This window comes from Delphinus delphis, chromosome 5, assembly GCF_949987515.2.
Source record: "Delphinus delphis chromosome 5, mDelDel1.2, whole genome shotgun sequence".
NCBI classification, from domain to species: domain Eukaryota; kingdom Metazoa; phylum Chordata; class Mammalia; order Artiodactyla; family Delphinidae; genus Delphinus; species Delphinus delphis.
The window spans coordinates 12,873,472-12,895,579 of record NC_082687.1 but is presented as its reverse complement, the minus strand read 5'-3'; the positions used below and the strand labels follow the sequence as shown (position 1 = coordinate 12,895,579).

The 22,108-nt window shown below is 39.0% G+C and overlaps 1 protein-coding gene across 2 annotated transcripts in view; it reads right to left on the bottom strand.

Moving 5' to 3' along the window:
* Window positions 1-3,081: 3,081 nt before the first annotated feature.
* GRID2 (glutamate ionotropic receptor delta type subunit 2) overlaps window positions 3,082-22,108 on the bottom strand; it is a 1,342,883-nt gene continuing 1,323,856 nt past the window's right edge. For both annotated transcript variants that reach the window (XM_060011605.1, XM_060011606.1), the window contains 2 exons: window positions 6,488-6,728; window positions 3,082-3,796 (listed from right to left, as the gene is read on the bottom strand). In XM_060011605.1, coding sequence (XP_059867588.1) covers window positions 3,374-3,796; window positions 6,488-6,728 — 664 coding nt within the window. In that variant the 3' untranslated portion in view covers window positions 3,082-3,373. The remainder of the gene's footprint in view (window positions 3,797-6,487; window positions 6,729-22,108) is intronic.

The following is a 22,108-nucleotide window of genomic DNA, read 5'->3' as shown; positions in this document are numbered from 1 at the left end:
TCTATTTTTTAAAGTATTTATTCAGTTGACAACCAATCCCAAACTGAGAGAGATGAAAAATAACATAATCGAGGAAACAACAAATTGCCTGTAGTTTGCTGTGTATGAGGAAGAAAGACGCTCTTACAGTTTTCTAATGTATGATGAAACCAAAGCTGTGCATAAGTTCTGATGTGGCTGAAAGTGAAAACCAGTTCTCTTAACGATTCACCAGGGGAGTAAATTCGACCTCTAACTGGAATAAACGTTCGTGGACATAAGGGGTTTGTCTTGTTCTGAAATAGCAAGGTTGGTGTAAGTGGTGAGAACCAGGGCAAACAATGGGCTAAAGGAAGGAGCGCCAGGCAGAAGCAGGACGGCCTGAATTCTGCCACTAGCTGTGACCTGACGTAGCCTGAGGTGTTCACTTTCCCATCTGTAAAAGGAGCAGTTGAATCAGATGCTCTAACTGGTCCCCCATGAGGAAGGACGGTTCTAGAGATTTGCAGCCTAAACTTGGCGAGAGAGGAGTGGGTGGAGGCATTGTACTTGAGCCATCTCTGCAGTGAATTCGCAACCCATTAGGACCTGCGTGGATGTGACTGAAGCATGGTAGAGTTTAAAAAAGAAGACTCAGTGTTAAGTCTCAGATTGTCAAACATTTGCGCGAGTCACAGCTTCTTAGCATCTTATGTTCTCTTATTTGTAAAATGAGGGAGATGATAGTCTAGATCTCTACACTTCCTCCTATCCAACATTTAAAAATCATTTTAATGGAATTATAGAAAAGCAGAAATTTAATCTAAATTGAATATATTTTCAGATATATATTCACGGAGTGAGTTAAATGCTAGAAGAATTAAATATTGTTCAAATGCAGAAAATAACACTCTATTAGAAATAATCTTGGAGTCAGTTAATTTCCACATTAATAGATTCAGCATGATGAATATTTTGCCAACAGCAAAGCAATTATTAATACACAATTCTAAGTTTAATAATTACCCTTAATTTTCTTTTTGTAAAATGTAACAAACGCTCATCCTGCTATTATTATAATGGCTGCATTGTTTACATGAAACAGGATAAATCTTTCCCTAAAAAGGAAAACAGACGTATCGTTGGTTCAAACTGTCTCAAATAGCAGAAAGGCAGTCTTTCATCGGTTTAGAACATCACTTGCTACTGTTTTTAGAGAGCCGCTCATCATGGCATTGCTCTGCTAGTAAAACTTAATGTGTTTTATGCTTTAATTAATTCAAGATAAATTTTTAGAAAAAGTCAGTTCTATCTGTGAGAGAGTAAGCATTTTCAAATTGTATAGTTAAGACTTCAATGGTGTGAGAGCAAGTTTAGAAAACATTTTTATTAGACAAATTATTTAGACAAATTATACACAGAAAGCTCTGCCACTCGTAACTGAGGCCTCCAAAAAGTGGTTTGTGTATTTGTATAATAGGCAATACATCAAAATAGGCCTATTTTAAATATTGTACATGGTTAACAGTTTGTTGATAGCTAAAATCACTGCAACATCTGGTATGTCCGTATATAGCTTGTTGAAAAGACTTTTTGTCTTAAAATCAGAGTCGTGAATGAGATCATGAATGTTACAAGGGAGAACAAGTTGTGCATGCACTTAGATACTTGTTACCCTGGAAACAAAATGGTTTTTGCATGATAAGAAATTTTTCTGCCTTACACAGTAGACAATATTTGAAGATTTAGTACAAAAACAGTGACAGGACAAGATGCTTCCCAGAACAGAATTAGCATCAAAGTATAATATACCTTAAGAATATACTTTTTAATTTCTCCTAAAGCAAATCACATAGGTTGATTCCTATACCAATCCTAGCCACGGAAAGAATTCGATTAAAATAAGTGTATGGCTGCGTAAAAACACAGGATAAGTTCTTGCTTCCTACTTACCACATTTTAATTTAAGGATTACAAACAAAGTTCATTCTACATTTCCAACAGGTAAGAAGGCTACCTTAAAAAGGGTTGTGCACAAAGAGGCACTGTTTTTGTTGTTATCCTTCTATACACTTGGCACTAATGTAAAAAACACATAACTCCTCCAAATAGAACTGAATAAAAAAAGGGGCTGAAGTTGAGAGCCCAGTATGGTTGCTGTATTTTCTTCTTTAGGGTAATGTATGACAGTAATTAAGGCCACATCAATATTTCTTAAGGGCTCCCATCTCTCCCCAACTACAGCTGTATTGATTGGCTTACTGCTTTGGAAGAGAATTTATTAACCTTCCATGATCTACGTTTAAACTCGTATAGAGCTCCCCGTGCTGTGGTGGACATGGTTCAGCTAATAGCATTTTCCATTTAGATAATTAATTAAAAGTAAAATTATCAAGGTTAGCTTTATACACTGCTGAATAACAAATGCAAAAATCTATTCAAATGAGTTACATCTAGGAACAAATATTAAGTCGCCCCGGATGTTTTAATAACAAAAGTATAAAATATTCTCTGTTGGCAAACAATGCGAGTCAGAATAACATTAAAGCAACCTGCCTTTTCTAACTGAAAAGACCCCCTGCACTATACATAGTTCCTGTATACAACACTTGTGTTTTAAACTAAAGCTTTATTAAATGAATTGCAATAGCAATGGCCTCCTTTGAATATATATACACATTATATAGGTGCATATATATGTATATATGAGATACTAGTTTATTTAACACCGTAGAGGCTGCTGCCGCATGATAAAGTTTACTGTACATAAGAAAACACTTTTCATACTGTACAATCGCATAAAGGTCATATGCACTGTTGCAGTGCAAGAGTAGTTTTAACTGTAGTCTTGACTGGCATATTAATGGCTTGTTTGTAATCCTACAAAATTGCATTCTCATATTATGTGGCCTGAATGGTCTTTAGATTATTCTATAAACACTGCAGGGGTTGCCTTTGGCCCACAGTTAAAGGACACTCAGCAGCAGTGGAGCATGGTATGGATGCAGCAGGAGAATGTAAAAAGACTGACGTTATTGCAATTATACTTTTAAAAATAGAGAAATGTTACAGAAGAGGCCTTTATGTAAAATTAATCCTGCATATACTGTTAGTATACTCAGTGCACGTTTCCTATACTTGAAGTACAGTATATGAAAAGCGGACTAATAGGATCCTAGTATACTACCTTCTGGGGGAATCAATTGAGTAATGAAAAAAGTGGAGAGAAATGTCCAGGAAGAAAAGAGAGAAAGAAACAGAGGAGAGAGAAGGTAGAGAGAAAGAACTAGAATTGTTACTAATACTCCTGATTAAAAAAAAAAAATGTTACATCCATGTTAGTCCCACAATATTACAGTCGCTCCTTGCAAAGGGAGTCCTACAAAAGAAACAGTGAAGAGATTTTGTTGGGTGCTCATATGGAGGTGCCTCGGTCTGGATCATTACCCAGATTGAGCCCCAGGGTAGGAGTTGGTTGATAAGGAATAGATGACATTGTTTTTATAGGACTCCTGAAAAAGCCCCCATTAGGTGCCCTGTGCCTAAAAGGGCCAGTTCGGTGCTCAGGCACGTTGCCAAAAGCGAAACCAGAGGCAGCTTTAGCGGACAGTGTACGGCTAAGAGTCTGGATCTGCTCTGGGATAAAGGTTGTTGTGGTAATATGAGTGTTCCTGAAATCACTGATTTGCTCCAGTGCTTGTCGTGTTGGCAAAGTGTCAATGTCCAGAGGGGTCAAGTCAATTGACGAGGTGGAAAACTGTTTATGGGGGCTGTCGTCATCTGTGCACAAGCTATTTACACGTCTATGGAGGTGCTCCAGGTCAATTTCCTTGTCATCCTGGAGATGAAGAAAAAGAAGATAAGGTTCTCATCAGTACTAGCTTCATGGTTAAAAAAAAAAAAAAAAGTAGTTCAGCAAACATGATAGGTAAATGAACTGAACTTTGGGGTTTATTCATTTAACGAATATTTATTGAGCACCTAATATGAGCCAGGCACTGTGCTAGGTTCTGGGGGTACCAATAGGATTCTGAGATAAGGTTATCTATACTTTTCTTGCAATAAAAGTTCTAAAAGGAGCATATGCCACATGCAACTACAAAATATGGGAGAATTAGATGGGTGATTGCCTTCTACAAGAGCAGAGACAGACCCAGGCAAAATTATACACATAGTAAGTATGGTTTTGGCCACGCATCCCCTCCCCACCTCTTCTTTATGCATGCTTCCTCCTTTTTCAGGGTGTCTCATTCCAAGTTGTGTTTTTGTTCCTTTGACTACTTGCTCCTTTCACTACTTGCTCCTAACCTTAACTTTCCATTCTTGGAGATTAAGTGATACAAGATTATCTGATATGCTAGTTCACACTAAAGTGTTAGTGACTGTTAAAGTGTTATTTCTCTTTAGGCTAGAAATATGTGAGATTGTTTACAGAGAGCAACATTCAACACAAGAGAATCAGTTTCTGATTGAGGGACTTCATACACTCAAGCTATCTAGTACCTGAATGAGGCAATACTGTAAGGTCAGCACGAGAGCCTTTAGAGACCCCTTCAAGCCATGACGTGTGAGTGACAGCTTCAGTTTAGGGCCACGTTAATGCTAAATGGCCTCTAAATCAAAGACGCTTTGAGCTACACTAATAGAGTCTTAGTAAGAAGGTGCTTAATGAAGAAAAAGAGTATAACACCTTAGATTTCTGGAGTTGAAACTAATTCGTAAATCCCTTAGGATTTTCACTAGAAGTGAGCATTAAAGCCCAATATTTGAAAAATAAAAGTGGCAGGCAAGAAAATTGTCCTTTTCATCAGTCTTATTTATCACCAAGTTCAATAAATTAAATTTATGAGGATTTAAAAATATCTATTCGTCATAAGAGGAGAAAATATTTGTTCATACGATCTGGATTAGCTGCTATGAATTAGAATGGAGGATGTATTTTTTTCATTGTGCAATTATAGTGCTCCTTAGTGAAAAATATTTTGATGTGCATCACTTTTCTTCCTTCTCCTTTCTCATTTCAAAATCCAATAAAAATATCCATTAATGCAATATTATCACTGAGATGTTAGAGGGTTGAAAGATAAAATTTTATGGTTCCCACAGCAACTATAATATAGTCATCCATCAACAGATATAATAATGCAAAAATTTAATATCATATATAGTCATTCAAATGTAAGGAGCTTGGGGAGTCCTTAATTTCCAGATTTTTGAGAATAGGAAGCCTCGGCTATAATGTTGCATTAATGTGGTCTTTTGCATTGAGTCAATGTCAGTAGAGATACCAGAAGTTTATTCCATTAAAAAAAAACCACTACAATAAAACCTGATTGATTTTTAGTTTATACTCCACTAATTTAGACTGTATGATCACTCAGACAGGCAGGAAGCTAAGATTTCTCTTCGCTAAGCCAAGCTTTTCCTTATCAATGATGCTGATCAATTTTGCATGTAAGGTGGTAGGAAAGGATCCTCAGACAACTTTAGAAAACAATCTGTTTGAAAGAATACATTAGCATGCAATAACTCATATGCAAATGAGAAGTCATTTTTATTTGTGCTGTAAAGCAGATCCTCTCAGGATTTGCTTAGGCATCAGTTAGCCAAGGTCTAGTTACAGAAAGTTCAAAGCTGTTCTTTGAAACTATCTAGAAAGTCAAATCATTCAGCAAATTCAGGTTGTTTTTGTTTCAATCTGTGAAGCTTTAGTGAATATGATTTCATTATATAAAAAATTTTTCACCTTTTTGGTCCAATGGAAATAAGATAAATAAATCAAGTAGTTTATTTTTAACTTCAGATAGTCTCTGATAAACACGCATTTTTTTTTTCTGGATGAAAATAAGGCACAGGGCACTTTAAAAGATACATGTAACTCTGAAATTATTCTTTCAAAGCTCTGGAAAAATGTTAATATGGCCCTGGAGTTAAGCTGACTCGTGAGAAAAGGAGGACTATGGAATTCTAGAAGATTCCACCGTGTGGATTTGTTAAGCCTAGAGCCATTAAAGAGCTATAAAAACATATGATCACTTCCATAGGTCTACATACAGACAGAGGGAAGCAGTCCCTGGGGGTGAAGAGAAAACTCATTATTTTACTGTAACACTGCATTTCTTAGGCCGAATCTCAGAGACACAAGTAATCTACCTATAAGTTAAACAACTATTCGAACTAACGTGATAAGCATCCTTGTGAACTGGTCAAGGGAATCACAGCCCTTAAAAAAATCATGGACTTAAGGTCTATCCTGAGATTTGGGAGAATTTCAAGGCCCATTATGGCTCATGAAATTGTCAAGTCTTTCAAACACGATTGTCTCCTCTTCATGGATCTGGGATGTCTTAAAATGAAAATTGGTACTGGTCTTACCAATTTTTACATTTCACAGATTTACTTTCACTCTTCAAGGAAAGAAGAAACAAAGACCACCCCCAACCCATTATCCCCTTCCCTGTGATTAACCTCTCTGGAAGCACAGCCTACTTGTGGGCTCAACATGGCGCTGAAGCTTTCAGTCAAGTACCTCTTTTGATGGGACCCTGGAGCCTTTCCTCTTGTTCCACCACGTCTCCAGCATGGCTATAAAGCAGGAGAGGACGATCCCCGCAGCCAGGATGCAAAAAACCCCTGCAAAGCTCTTTATGTCCAGGGCACCTCCTTTCTGCTTCGTGTCCACTGAGGAGTACAGGTCACACTGGCCGTTCTTGGGCCACCATTTGTGCTTCAGGATGTCCATGTCACCACTCTGCTGAAGCTCCAGGATCCTTGGGGTAAAGCACACAACCATGTGTTATTACAGACATAGGTATTGCCTCAGTCCACAACATATCCATTAATAACCCTGTCTCTGAAGGACGGTGGATGTCAAGAGGAAATGAATATAGAGATTAGCCTGCAGGTGGAATGCGAGGACACACAGAACATTATTGCAGTGATTCTTTAGACAGACTTGTGCCACGACGCCGTCCTCCCTCCTTTCTTACATCCCTCCCTCCCTGCTTCCCTTTCGTCTTCCCCCACCTCTTCTATTTTTATTTATTTATTTTGTTTCATTTTGTAATCCTAAATATTACCCTCAACCCCGGTTTCCTGCAACGTGATTTTACAATTACATTTCAGAGGCACTGTTTTTATGTGGTTTCAAGCTGCTGCAGTTCTGTGTTCCTTCCCTACATGCAGAATGACGCTCTGGATCTTAATGCTTTTATGAAGAACGTTTTGCTGCTTAGAGCGAGATGCTGGCATAATGTCGCCCAGCATATGCTACACACAAAGAAATTCAATTAAAAAGACTTATATTGTTTAACACAGTGTGGAAGAAAGCCTTGGGACAAGTTTGAAGTTGATAAAATACATCGTTTTGGGCTTTTCACACAACTGATCTAGTTTCCTTTTAACGCCAAAGGGGAAATAATCTTACCTTGGAGAACAAGAAGAAAAGTTGACCAGAGGCTTTCAGAAGTGGTCACATTCACATAAGAAATACCTTCTTTTATTCACTCCCAGGGTCTGGGAATAACTGCAAAGACTGCAGCTTTTAAAACGTATGATTTTCATAGAGGTTTTATTCTCAGTTCCGAACACTCTTGGGCTCTACCTAAGACCTGCCTGGTTTTGGCCCTCCTCCAGCTGTGCCCTTTCTCACATAGCCAGAATGGTCAGGGCCAAGGTCATGAGCCTGTCCAGAGTGCACACCATCCCCACGGTTCCCTAGGACTTCCTGGCCAGACAGCTCAGAGTGCCTGCCCATCCAGGACTCATAAAAGCCTATTCCTGTGTGTGATTTCTGAGAGCAGATCTCACAGCCATGGGTGTACACAGGTCTCTAGGGTGGGGTTTGGGGGGTGTGGACAACTCGACATGCAAGCTCAGGCGCGCACACCTCTGTGTGCGAGACCCTCACTGTGTGGACAGAGCCGGAGGTGGAAGGCTGACTCCCAGTGCCACTGGGTCAATGCAGAAGTCCTAGCTGGTCACCAGTTAGAGACTCAGACCTGGCTCCCTTGGGGTCATGAAGGTATACTTGTCAAGAGAAGAGGAGAGAACATATTTTACCTCACAATGTTTAGCTTGATTTACAAGTTTTACACAGTTACACTTAGGATATGTGGACCCGTATGTGCACTCTTGCCCCGGCGCTTGGATTATTTAGGGAGAGACTGCTTAAAACTTTATAGGGGAGAACTAAGCCTACCTGGAAGGAGTAAATAACTCACTTTCAGTGATGAATTTACCTTTTTTACTGGTTTCATGTCATCCACTTGTCTATGAGTTCAATGATAATCGACATTCAACCAGAGTTAAACGAGAGTATACTAGCCCTAGGGGCTATGATGGGGAGTTAGTCTTTAACTTTTATTTGATATTGGAGCATAGTTGATTTATAACGTTGTGTTAGTTTCAGGTGCGCAGCAAAGTGATTCAGTTATACATATGCATGGATCTATTCTTTTTCAAATTTCTTTCCTATTTAGGTTATTACAGAGTATTGAGCAGAGTTCCCTGTGCTATACAGTAGGTCCTTGTTCGTTAACTGTTTTAAATATAGCAGTGTGTACATGTCAGTCCCAAACTCCCAATCTATCCCCCCTGCCCCTTTCCCCTCGTAACCATAAGTTCGTTCTCTAAGTCTGTGAGTTGTTTCTCTTTTGTAAATAACTTCCTTTGTATCTTTTTTTTTTTTGATTCCGCATATGAGAGAGATCATGGTATTTGTCTTTCTCTTTTTGACATGTCCCTGTCATCTACCTCTGGGTATTCCCGCAGCCTCAGCCCTAGCGCCCCCTGCTGACATTCCAGGACTAACAGTGCACTGGAGCCTCCACCACAACTTGGATGTCTTTCTCATGAAATTGATGGGTCTAAAGTTCTGTTCCTTCAGTGTGTTGTTCAAAAAGGGCAGTAAATTTGATTAACTGACTTTACTAAAATGATGATGAATATTAACAGATTACATTTCACCCTTATCCCAGCCCTATCCAGATACAGTCATTTGCATTTCCAGAAGTGTGTTCCAAGGGACACTAGTACAGAGGGCTTCTGCAAAAAAAGGGTCCTGTGGTCATCAACTTTGAGAAACACCCTCTTGGCAATTTACAAAAAAAAGGCAGCCTATGTGGAAAAGAAAATTTGTATGATTGTTTGAGTCAGCATTTCCCAAATTAGTCTTTCATTCCCCTTTCCTTGTTTTTCTCCCCAAATAACATACATTAATAACCCATGGAGCTAAAATTTTGAGGAATACACTTGAGAAATAGTGCCTTGAGCCAAAAGGAGCAACTCCTCGTGGGCATGTGTGGCACCATCACACACATACGTCATCACAGCATCAAAGTCGCTTGCTTGGCTTATCCATGAATACCATTCAGACGACATTAGGAAACCAACCCTGTAGGTATTTGCCTCCCTAAAGATCTAGCTAGTCAGGGCACCACTGAATATCCTGAAAGAAAAAATATAGTCACCCCTAAAAGAAAGAATTCTTCTTAAATCTGAATTTATAGGTACGTGTAAAAATAAAAGGAGACTACAGAAGCATCTTCTAAATGAGAATATATCTGGGCACAAAATGAGCTCCCAAATTTCCCTGTCCTCCTATTCTTGCCACACTATATTGGTCACTGTCTGTGGAAGTCGAAGAGTTTTTCTTCATTGCACTCATCATTTATTACTATCTGTGGTTACTTGATGAATGTCTGTTTCCCTTTCTAGAATATGTTCTCATTATCTTCCATGCTTCCTAACACAGAGCAGCCACATATTTATTGATTGAATCTGCTCAATACAGTTTTTGGTAAATGAACTCTACCCTCACATTCTACTTTTTTCTTATCATTATGCTATTTTCTTATTTATTGCATTTCCTCCTATTCATCTATTCATTCAATAAACATCTAAAGAGTGGTTTCATGTAAGGTATTTCCTTGGGTACAAAATTTATGTTAAACCACAACTGTACGTCCAGCCAGAATGGCCTGGGCAACACTGAAATCATTTCAGTACCCTCAATTCATGCTGATTTATTCTTTCGTTAGTTCACACGTTCATTCAGGAAACAATTATTGCTTACTCTCTCTTCTCGGTCGTATCTGGTACCACTTACGCTGTGTCCTTATTATTTCTACACCTGGAAAATAATTTGGTTTTAAAAATAATCATTGAAGTACACGTACTCTGTGTCACCCATTTTAATTCTCATAGGAGTAAAGGGCCTTAAATGGCCAAAGGCCGTAAATGGTAAAGGGCCAAAGAATGTGTTTAATTGTAAATATTTAGGTTCAGCTGGTGGTAGGAGTTGTTGAGGGGAAAAAGAAAAGAGATTTCTCTACGTGCTTTCAAGTATCATCATGTCACAAAGATGTCTTTATATGGTCGATCTCATGAAGCACAGGTGACTGAGGCACTGCAGGAGACCTCATCTTTGGGGATATATCAATACAAAGAAATTGGGCCATAGGATTCCTCAGTCAGACTCTGACTAGCCCACAACAAATTCTGGGAACACAGGCTGGCATGGAATACAAGGGTTGGAAGGAAATGAAAGTGTTCTCTAAGCCCAGAGCTCTGCTATAAACTTTCGCCACACAATCTAAAGCTCCCTGGAAATTCCATCAGAAAGGTCTTACTACACCCTCCTTTTTATTATATAAAAAATCTATTTAAGGTTTAGATAAAGTTTAGCAAAATCTAATTCACTGCCTTAAAGAATAATGGGATGAGTCCTTATAATTAATGAGATTCTTTTTTCAAAGGTTTAAAAGCTCTGGCATGTTTAAAAGAGACTTAATTGCACTTAAAGGAAAGATTTGCCTTTTAATTTATAAGCAACACTGGTGTGTGTGTGTGTGTGTGTGTAACAATGCAAAAAGCTAGCTGCAAAATTCTTAACGTGTACAAAGAAAAATTCTAGTTCCATGCAATGATTGTTTTTGTTATATGTGAAACTTCCACAAGATGGCAGTCTTTGCTCATAGAGAGCAAAGTGTTACGGTGAACCTGTGGGTTTGAAACGTTAAAGTATAAACTTCTTGGTGCTGTAAACACTTTAACTATTAGAAACAAAGTTGGATGTTAGACTGTGATGAACAACTGGAAGTGTAAAACCTCTTTTTGGAGTGTAGTCAGAAAAATTCCTACCATTTTACCCCAGAGTGATTACTGTGGAGAGTTATTATGGAGAGAATTAATGAGGCCATAAACAAAAGCATGTTGTTCCTTGCTTGGCACTTAGTAGGCTACCAAAACTCAAAAGCTAGAATTATTATTGTCAGCATGTGTGACAACCATTCTGTCTCTGGACCTGTTCTGGTACATACTTTTTTTTTGCGGTACGCGGGCCTCTCACTGCTGTGGCCTCTCCCGTTGCAGAGCACAGGCTGCAGACGCCCAGGCTCAGCGGCCATGGCTTACGGGCCCAGCCGCTCCGCGGCATGTGGGATCTTCCCAGACCGGGGCACGAACCCGTGTCTGCTGCATCGGCAGGCAGACTCTCAACCACTGCGCCACCAGAGAAGCCCCTGGTACATACTTCTTAATGGAGAATTCTATTCCCAGATGAGTCAGTGAATGATTCATGATTCACTGACAAAACACTGCATTTCCTTCTTTTGTCCAGAAGTATTAAAACATTTGTAATCTCACTGAAGAGCAAAATCTTAGAAGTCCATAAAAACCTAGCTTCAATTTGAAAATGGCTAATAGATCAATCCTGCCTGCATTAAATTCTTTATTGATAGAAATGAGCAAATTTCAGGGGAAAGGAGCATGGAGGCAAAGGATCCCCCCTTCATATTCAAATAAAAATATTCAACAGGTTTGCGGTGTTTATCTTGAAAAGCTTTTTACTCACTTTGAAGATAAAGCCTCATTTATGTGTTAGAATTACATTTTTTTACATTAATTATTGATCACTTATCATCCTTAATCACTACTCTAGAATCTGATTTTCAAATTAATTTTTTATGAAAAATCAGGTTGCTGAAAGATGGATGCAAATTTCTAATCCCACATAGGTAACTTTGATTTTGCCTTTGAATTAGCAGTCTATAGGGTCCTTTTTAATTTTGTTAATTTTCTTACAGTTAAATTCCTGCTGAGCTTTAAAAAAAGATATTGGTTAGAGGCCAGCTGACTTTTTAGTTGCCTCTGCTGGGAAAGAATTTAGGGGTAATCAGAAATTAAAAAAAAATAAGGGCAGGGATTCCTTATTCTAGACCATGTAATGTAGGGATTCCTGTGATTCTTTTGAAATTGGAATTCCCCCTCATGTTCACAGAAGCACAAACTACTAGAATAAAAAGATTGAAGACATCATTTATTCTATTTCCCTCCACTCAATCTACGGATGAGGAAACTGAATCAGAGATAACAATAATTCCCCCAAATCATCACATTCGACACAAAAAATAAGTTACGCACCACGCTAGGGTAATCAGAGGCTCTCTGCAGCCAGAGGTGAAATGCCAGGGCTCCAGCCACTGCAGGCCCTGCCTTGGCTGTTCTGAGGGCCGAAGGGATCAATATTTTAGCAATATTCTAGTACATCATCTAAGACACAACTGTCGGGAAGCACTGCTGTAGAGATTAAATGACTCTCTTAATGACTGATACAGAGTAAATAGTTGAGTTGGGGCTGGAACTCCAGTCTGTTCCCCGATGCTTTTCCCTCTGTTACTCTACACAGCCTCGAATGTGTAACTCTTTGGAGAAGACCTCTTTTCGCTTCAGAGATTTGTTAAGACTCCGAGTAAAACTGTCATCAATATGTTCCCCCCAACCACATGATATAATTGTAGTGTGATTGCAAATTTATTCATACCACAATTTGGGTGTACAAAGAAAATGTAGCTTTTCTCTGGAACGTAACTGATTTTCCTCAGGAGGAATGGGCCGGCTGAGCAGTGGGAACCAAACTAAAATTAGCTCTACGATTTAAAATTTAATCTGCACTAATAATTTAACATGTCTCTAGCTTTAGCCCAATTTACTTGAACCAATTATTCCACCTTTCTGATTCCTCCCTGTTTCCCTTGCTCTTTTCCATGATGGCGTCAGGATTCACGGAGGATGACATTAGGTCTCCTACGTGGGTGTTTGGTGCGGGGAGCTCTGCCTCTTGCTGGTCCTTGGATCTGCTCTGGTAGGTCTCCTTTGAGGTTGCTTGGGCCTGGGCCCAGCCCTTAGACACTAACTGCTACTAAAGTCGGCAGAGGCAGTAAGTCTGCTAAACTTGGCTAATGTCTTTCTTAGCTTCTGTAGGGCTTGTGGCCTCCTCCCAGCTGACCTGACCTCTGAGGTGTTGTACACCTTTCTCAGCTTCTACCATTTTCTTCATCCAGCCCCTGACTATTCTGTAGCCCTTTAGACACTACTACAGTGTCACGTTGTCACTCACTGAGGGTCCCAAGGGTGGTCCATGTGCTCTACCTCAGGATTCCTACCACTTGGACGGAAGGGAGGCCTGGGAATGAAGACTGAACCTTTCTTTGCTTTTTCCCCGATGTGCGGCCCTAGCTTCTCAACTATCTGAGGTCTTCTTTGTTGGTGCAAATGCTGGTGGGCCCAGGGAGCTCCGTTCAGAAACTCTAATGGGAAGGGAAGCATCAGGCCTTCTACCCTTGTGGCTTTTTTTTTTTTTCCTTTTGGTACGCGGGCCTTTCACTGCTATGGCTTCTCCTGTTGTGGAGCACAGGCTCCGGACGCGCTGGCTCAGCGGCCATGGCTCACGGGCCCAGCCGCTCCGCGGCATGTGGGATCCTCCCGGACCGGGGCACAAACCCATGTCCCCTGCATCAGCAGGCGGACTGTCAACCACTGCGCCACCAGGGAAGCCCCCCTTGTGGCTTTTAATCTCTCTAACATCTGTCTCTTCTCTTGCCCGTCTCCCATCCCTTGCCCTCCACTGGAAACCTCTGGCCAGAAGAGGGGCAGCTTTCCTTTTCTTTCCTGGATATCCTTCTTACACACCAGGTCTTCAAACTTCTTGGCCTGTCAGAGTAAAAGGGAATTTTAGCTATATAATGATAGAAACTCTATGATGTGAGACCTCAAGCATTTCTTCAGTTTGGAAGTACTCAGGCAACTCAGAGGTAGGGATTGGTGAGGATGAAAATACATTATTGTAACATCTCAAAAACATTTATGTGGTACATACTTATGAGTTTTATGTAACCAAATTAAAAATATTTAGGAGTCTCTTTACTTAATAATGTTAATGTTACTTGTCACCGAGAAAGAAATTTGGGAATAACTGAAAAAAAAGTATTTTTTGACACAGTGAGTGGATCTGTTTTGACCTGGAATACCCACATTATTAAATTCATTTGCTGGGTGCTCACAAGATTTTCCTCTCCATGGTTACTGAGGAAGGATTAATAATAGCACGCAGAGGATTTTCAGAAAAATGTCAGCTCAGAAGGTTTTTCATTCACTCATCACTTCTTTCATTTTGGTCTTGGAAAATTTAGGTAAACTTAGACTGAAGCAAGAACACTTCTCAAAGATTCAGATTTAGCGTTTGATTAAGTGGTGGCCCTCTGATTGGCATGCCTGTTACCACTGCTTCAACATCAGAGTTGTAAAAAAAAATTCTGTCAACTTCTTGTGAACCAGGCATTTGTTGTTGTTTTTTTTCCTTGAGTAAAACCTCTAAAGGATCAGTTAGGAGTATGAGACACAACAAATATTCATTGATAACATCTAATACCTCCGTAACACCAAATAGCCCAAAGGAGGCTATTAGAAGCTATTTCTTTTGTTTAATTTGAACTTTTAACTATTTCTTCCAGTTACTTGAGCCAAATGCCATTTACTTAAATCCAATCCACTGTGATTGCTTAAAATCATATAGGTGAAAAAAAATCATATAGGTGAATATGGCATTTCACATAAGTTCACAAGTATCCCCTTTTAGAGCAGGGGTCAGAAAACCTTTTCTGTTAGGGGCCAGACAGTCAATGGTTTAGACTTTGAGGGCCACATGGTCTCTGTTGCAGTTACTCAACCCTGCCTTTGTAGTCACAGAAACAGGCCCAAGTCAAGTTTGGTCTGATGGCTCTAGTTGCTGACTACATTAGAAATCCCATAGCAAATAACTCCATGAGGTCAACAAGCTTCCACTTCACTGATGACGAAGACGTTCAGAGGGGCTTAAGTGACTTGGCCAAAGTCACATCATTAGAAAGCATCAGAGTCTGTTTTAAAACCAGAGGTTTTGACTCTTATTCCAGTTCTTTTGGCTCTGTATTTACATATAATATGTAGTAATGCCTCCTATTAATATGTGTGCCGTTAAATGAGTACAGAGTTATCATGTTGATTTTGTATTTGACCATTTTGAGGAAGAATTGGGCATACACACTGTATATCAACAATGAGAGTATAATAATTCAAGTGAATTTTGGATATCCTTGGTTTTCTGATTATCCTAAAACATGCATCTGAACATTTATTCTGAAATTGGGACCACCCATGTTCCAAGAGTGACTGCCTTAATTATTCAAGATCAGGTAGTATTTGTTGTCTGAGGTATTTGCTGGGTCATTTTCCAGGCGATGGAAGCTGTATTTTGAAATCAAAAGGATACGAACAGATACTATACCGCTAAAAGAAATACCAGGGAAGTGACTATGATTTACTAAGAATGGGTAAGACAACTGAATGAGGCAGGAAAGGTGTTGTCTCTTTTAGTCAAAAGATATAAAAGTGGTTTTTAATTATGTATGTCTAGAAGTATTGTAAACTAATTAGAAGTTTTTCAGGGTTGGTAAAGAGTTACTATAGACGATTAATGAGCATGACTGGAAGGGATCTGGGCGGTGAGTTCATATTTAACTCCTGCCTGGTGAGGTGAAATGACCTGCCCACCTCCCCACTACAGGGCCGAATCAACAGGGCTTGGTTTAATTACAAGCTCAGTTACTGTTGAAGACTGCCACATACAGGGACTTGCATAAAAAAGAAGCTTCCTGTCTTGCTTCGGTTTGATATCTCACTTTCTAATTTGATAAAATCGTCAATTGGTCAGATCTGGTTTTCTTATTAAGAAAACAGTGTTCCATGTCCTTATGCAGTAACTAAGGCATTCATTTTTCTGTGTATGGGAAATAAAGTGTAAACTTTATCCAGAAGACCTATTTTCCAAAGGAGTAACAATAATAAATGCATGCATAATGTTGCAAACTTTATAAGGCATTTATCAAAAACATTGCATATCATTTGATTTACTTCTTAAAATAACCTTGTGAGGAAGGAATTATAGTGATTGATTGGATGATTGATTGACCACTCCCCACCCCCCGCCCTACTCTTTATGTTTGTCTAAAACTTTAAGAAGGCTGATGTTATTAAGTTCTCATTTTAAAACTGAGGAGATTGAGCCTAAGAGGTGAAGAAAATTTCCCAAGGTCGCAAGGCTGGTAAGAGATCCAGCCAGCTCTCAAACCCAGGTCTTCTGGCTCCTGTACTTTTTTTGAATATGCCGTCAAGATGTCTGGCATCCCTAAAGAAAACCAGTATAATTGGAAGCAGCCTCTTTATTTCCTGGTACTTTATTCGCTGAGGAATTGACTACTCAAGTTCCTTGGATAACATGTATTCCATTGTATCCACTTACAAACATTACACCTCGTGTAACACATCCTGATGTCCCTAGAGAGCCACATGAATATCACATGAGCTCATTAATCTGTCTGCGATTACAGTAAACGTCAGATGAATTCATTATCATGAGGCACTTTTGGGACTTTGCCAACGTGATCAGAATGAGGCAGTGTGTTCAAAATAAGTAAGTCCTTACTCAGTGTAAGTCAACATGTTGTGAAGTTTCAATTTATGTTATGCAGACTTCCATAGTTTTTATTAGCCCGATGAAAATTTTCCTTAAACAATAGCCCGTAAAGGGTACAATACTTATTGAATTACATGTAACTATTTTGAAAACTGTGCATTATTTAAACTTCAACACAAAATAAGTTTTACGTTCAAATGTTGATGAGATTTTTGTTGGTGCTAAGAGTCGTCATACTTTATAGAGAAGTTACTTGGTTGAAGACGAACCTTAAAGTTGACATGTATGGTGCCCATTCAAATTGCTCTCTCTAGGTTAGAGTCATGTCCTCCCACCCCAAGTCTTGCACTGCCGAAGGGAGCAAAATCAGCCTTGTTCACAGGGAAGCAATTGCTTGAAAAATCAAATTAGCAACATGATGGATATCAAGACTTTGGTGACTAGTAAACTTTAATTATTGTATATTTTATGTGTTTATGCTGGCAGTAAAAGTCAAGCACTCATTATGGAAATGGCAGACATGATCTTTCATAAAATGAGTGCTGGGGCAGCAAATGAATAGATAATCAGGATAATGAAAGCAAGCCACAAAGATGCTAGAGAGCTGAAAAGACCCGACAATGGCTCCCACTGAGATAGAGGGCATAATTGCAACTGGAAAGAGAACACTTTCGGTGATCTTTGAAAATGTCAGCATCATCCTTAAGCTCAGTGTGATATTTAGGTTATAGAGTAAAGGGGAAAAATTCTTTCATTCTGCAGTGAGAAACTGGCAGTGATCATCTCTGCTTACAGTCATTCTTCAGGCAATAAAAAATCTTCTTACGCAGATCTTTCAAATGCCTGTTTATGAAAAAGGGTCATAAAGTCAAACTTATTTTGCTTAGTGTATTGTACACGTTTTATGAATATTTTCATATCTTTGAGCCTGACAACTAAACCTTAAAATAAGTGGGGTCTTGATGTGTGCGCTGTGTGTAAGTGGCTAAGGATTGTGATTGATACAGCCTAGTAGAGAGAAGATTATCGAAAAGAAAACTTTTGAATGAACAAACATTCTCACGAATATGTTCATAAACAAACACTGAACTTTTTTTTTTTTTCATTTTTTTTTTTTTTTTTTTTGCGGTACGCGGGCCTCTCACTGTTGTGGCCTCTCCCCTTGCGGAGCACAGGCTCCGGACGCGTAGGCTCAGTGGCCATGGCTCACGGGCCCAGCCGCTCCGCGCCATGTGGGATCTTCCCAGACTGGGGCACGAACCTGTGTCCCCTGCATCAGCAGGCGGACTCTCAACCACTGCGCCACCAGGGAAGCCCAACACTGAACTTTTGATCATTTGAATAACAACTTAAATATATGAAAGGAATTCATTATTCTAAGACCTGTTTTCGTAGTAGGTACTTTAATGACTAACTGGTGAATTCTTTTATGATGCAAATAACATCTTCTAACTTAGAGGTTGTACACTGATATATACTTTAAAAAACCTAAAGGTATATTTGTATTAAAGTTGGTGGATAAATTCAGTGTAGTTAATTAAAATTCTCAGCCATGAGTTAGATCATTGATAATAGTACAATTTTACTATGTTTTACCCATATTTAGATGGAAAGTCTAAAGGTTTAAAAAATATTCAGACTTTTTAGGTGTATTTTGTTATATTGAGCATTATTCCAGCTCTGCTGAAAAAGTGTTTTAATTTTTTTAGTAGAGAGCATTACGATAGTCACGTAACATAAAGTTTTCTCAGAGTGACTAGAACCACAGAAAAACAATGAGGCTCTTCATTTAAGACATTTTAGACAGTGAGTTCTACTTTCTAACTTCTTTCCATCATGAACCTGAATATGCTATTTCTGTAAACGGGAAAAAAACCCTGAACTTTTTCTTGGATGATTACGTGCAATTACACTACTGTGTGATTCCACTGCAGTGTGATTATGTATTCCCAAAGGGCAGTGAAAGGCCCTGTGAAAAACGGTCACCAAACTTTGGTTTTGGAACGATGGGCAGTATAGTGACAACCTTTGGAGTAAGTGTTGTCTAGGAGGCCTCATAAGGAAACCTACCTTGTAGGCACCTTGATCTGGGACTTCCAGCTTTCAGAACCACGAGAAATAAGCTTCTGTTGATTAAGCAACCCAGTCTGTGGTATTTGGTTACAGCAGCCCCGGCTGACTAATACGCATGGATTGTGAAACAAAGCACAGGAGCAAGTGTCATGATTTCAGAGTATAGCTGTCACTTAGGAACAACTTTCCTATTCAGTGGCCTTTCCAATTCTGCAGTTTCTCTCCTTTTTCTCTCTGAATGATGTTTGGGATAGAACTGGTCTCACACTCAGAACCTGCAGAATTTATGCTGCTTCTTCTCCCTATCAGTATCTAAGGTGTTTTAAAAACTTGGATACATACAAGTATCTTTCTTCTTTAAAATATCAGTTTATAATTTGCAAAGCATTTCTTTTGTCATTATCTTGTTTTCATTACATAGTCCACAAATGAAAACAAGTAAGCCCTCTACTTTATCATTTACTTTATTAAACAAAGTTTTCATTTATAAACTTCCATTAACTCCTGTGATGTGAAATTTCTGTGTTGGGGATGTTACAGCCATATTTTAAAAAAACCTTTGCAAGTAAACATTAATTGTGTAAACAAGTGTGAGGGCGATATTTAAATTGCTCAAGAAATGAAACTGTTTTCAAGTAATTCACACAAAACTGAGAAACTACTGAAACTGATTACAAATCATTATTCAACACAAGATCTCTAAAACCTTTATTTTGAATGCCAATAGCTAGCTTTACTTTAGTTGGTAGGAGCCAGTTTTCTTTCAAAGTGTAATATCATCAGATGTGTAGCATTTGTTTTTAGGCTACTACTAAATACTCACTCTCTGGGCATATGTTAATAAGTAGGAACATACATTTTAAATAGAATACTTGGATTCCTTAAGTAGTTTGAGGAATAACTCTTATTTGAATACAAGGACAGCTGTCTTTTTTTATGAGGCAGCAAACAGAGATACTCGGATATAAATGGTTATTTATAAAAAATAACATAATATGCTATGTAGCAGTGAGACTCGTGTAATTCCGTGCAGAAAGGATAATTGATGTGTTATTGCTCTGTTTCACAATTTAGCTTTCCCATGTCTGGGAGATATGCTGGGAGTTAGTCTATTCCATCTTCTTAACGAGACTTATCTATTACCTCAGATAATGTATCTATTTTCTTCAACCAGCAGGACTAACTGCTTACTGGAGTGAAGTTTTCAGCAGTTATTAGAAAGAAAATTTGCCAACAGATGTAAAGGAAATAGTCTATCTCTCCATGAGTCTAGGTGTCGAGATAAAATGAAATGGCATGGATATGCTGCTGTTGTGAAAGGGATGTTGACACCCACAGTTTCTGTGCAAGCTCATGAGAGCTGCTTGTCATTTTCCACGGTAATAGCAAGAGCTTTATGTGCGGCAATGTTTACTTACTTAATGATATTATGGGAGGCTTCAATAACTCAGGGAAGAGGCTTGATAAAAAGTGAGTGTCATTCAGTCTCGATAACAATTGTCACAGGGACTGTGTGGCTGTCTCTTCATGCAGAAATAGGTTTTGTAATACCATGTGTGTGTATGGATGAAATGGAGGCATTTGCAAAGCCTGCTATTTCTTTACTTTACCCCAAACCTGACATAACCAACCTTTCATATCTGTTCCAAATCCAACAACCTAGCTAAGTGGGGATCTGAAATATTTCTAAGATCCTTGATGAATGATTGTGGAGTGCAATTTACCCATTTTTGGATAGCCAGTTATATTTTTCAGCAACTAAATTCATCAGAATGTTGGCAAATTGTGAAGAATCTTTACCAATACAAGATGCTATGCTGTGTCTATTTGTTTCTAGCTGAGTAAAAAGGATAAAACCCTCTGACAGAGGGATCACTGAGGTAAAACTCAAGCTATACAGATCACTGCAAGTAATGGCATTCCACACACAATAAATGGGCACACTACCACAGCAACAAGGGTAATGTGAGGAACAGATCCACTCTGTAGTTATTGATACCCTTGTTGGCTTACTTTCTAGGAGAGGCTACACTGTACGAGACTATAGTGAACGTGCTTTGAAGTGATTTTTCTGGAGTTGTAATAGAAAGAGGGCATTTATGCACGTAACCAGTTCTCACAGTAAGCATGACCTGCAACACAAATCAGAGGAAATTAAAACATAAGGATTGCTTCTGTTACAATCCTTGTTACATTACAATGAGTCCTTGTTACATTAGATGCCAAGTTACCTCTCAGTGAGTCTCAATGATGGTCCACAGAGCTCTAGAGATCCTCCAGGATCTTTCACGTATAAGAATTTGTCTAAGATGCATGAACAAGATAAGCTGGTATTGGGGCCAACATAGGTAGAGTATGGTAGAGAGACAAGCGAGGATGTTACCACTTAATGTCACTGATCATTACCTAAGACCACTGGGCAGAGTTCCTAGGTTTCTGAATTTTCTTTTTAACATTTGGCTTCCATTTTCTTTCAGCTCTGGACAAAGGCTGCCTATAAACATGCAGATGGGAAGTGGAGCAAAAAACGTCCAAGGAGATCATATGTAATAATTGATGGCAGGGGCGACTGAGTTCCAGCATCCCTCTGAGATCAATGGTAACTATTCAGTCTCTCCCGTCATCTGCTCCTACCCCATGCCAGTCTTATTACTTTCATTTAAGGATGTGATCTATGTAAAAAAAACTGAGGATACCAATACACTAGGTGTTTTAGTGGGTACAAAAGAAGTGGATGATACGAATTCTACCTACAAAACCACTTGCAAATATGGGTGGGTGAAAGTCACAGACATAATAAATGGTTGGTGATCAAAGAGAAGTTAAAGAATGAGAGTGAGGTACAGAGAAGGGTTTAGGAAATATGAAGGAAGGAAAACAATTTAGGGACTGAGATTTTTTTGCAAGGGGAGAGTGTAGTAGTTAAGAGTATGAGTAATTAGAGTTAGACAAACTTGGGTGGAATCCTCGTTCCATTACTTTCTGTGTAGGTACAGGCAAAGTGGTATGACCTCTCTGAGCTTCAGTTTTTCTAATGAAATAATTCCAATCTTAAATTGTATTGTCTATGCAAAGTACTTAGCATGGTATCTGACATGTATTAAGTTCTCGATACCAGGTAGCTATCATCGTAATTATTATAAAGACTCATGTGGCGCATCTATGATGACGTTGTAGAGTCCACGTGCTCTAGGTTTCCACCTTCTTTTTCAGAAATGAGCACTGACTGACATAGACAAGGGCTAAGTCCGATCCCACAGTGCTGCCTAGAGTCCAGTGTTCATT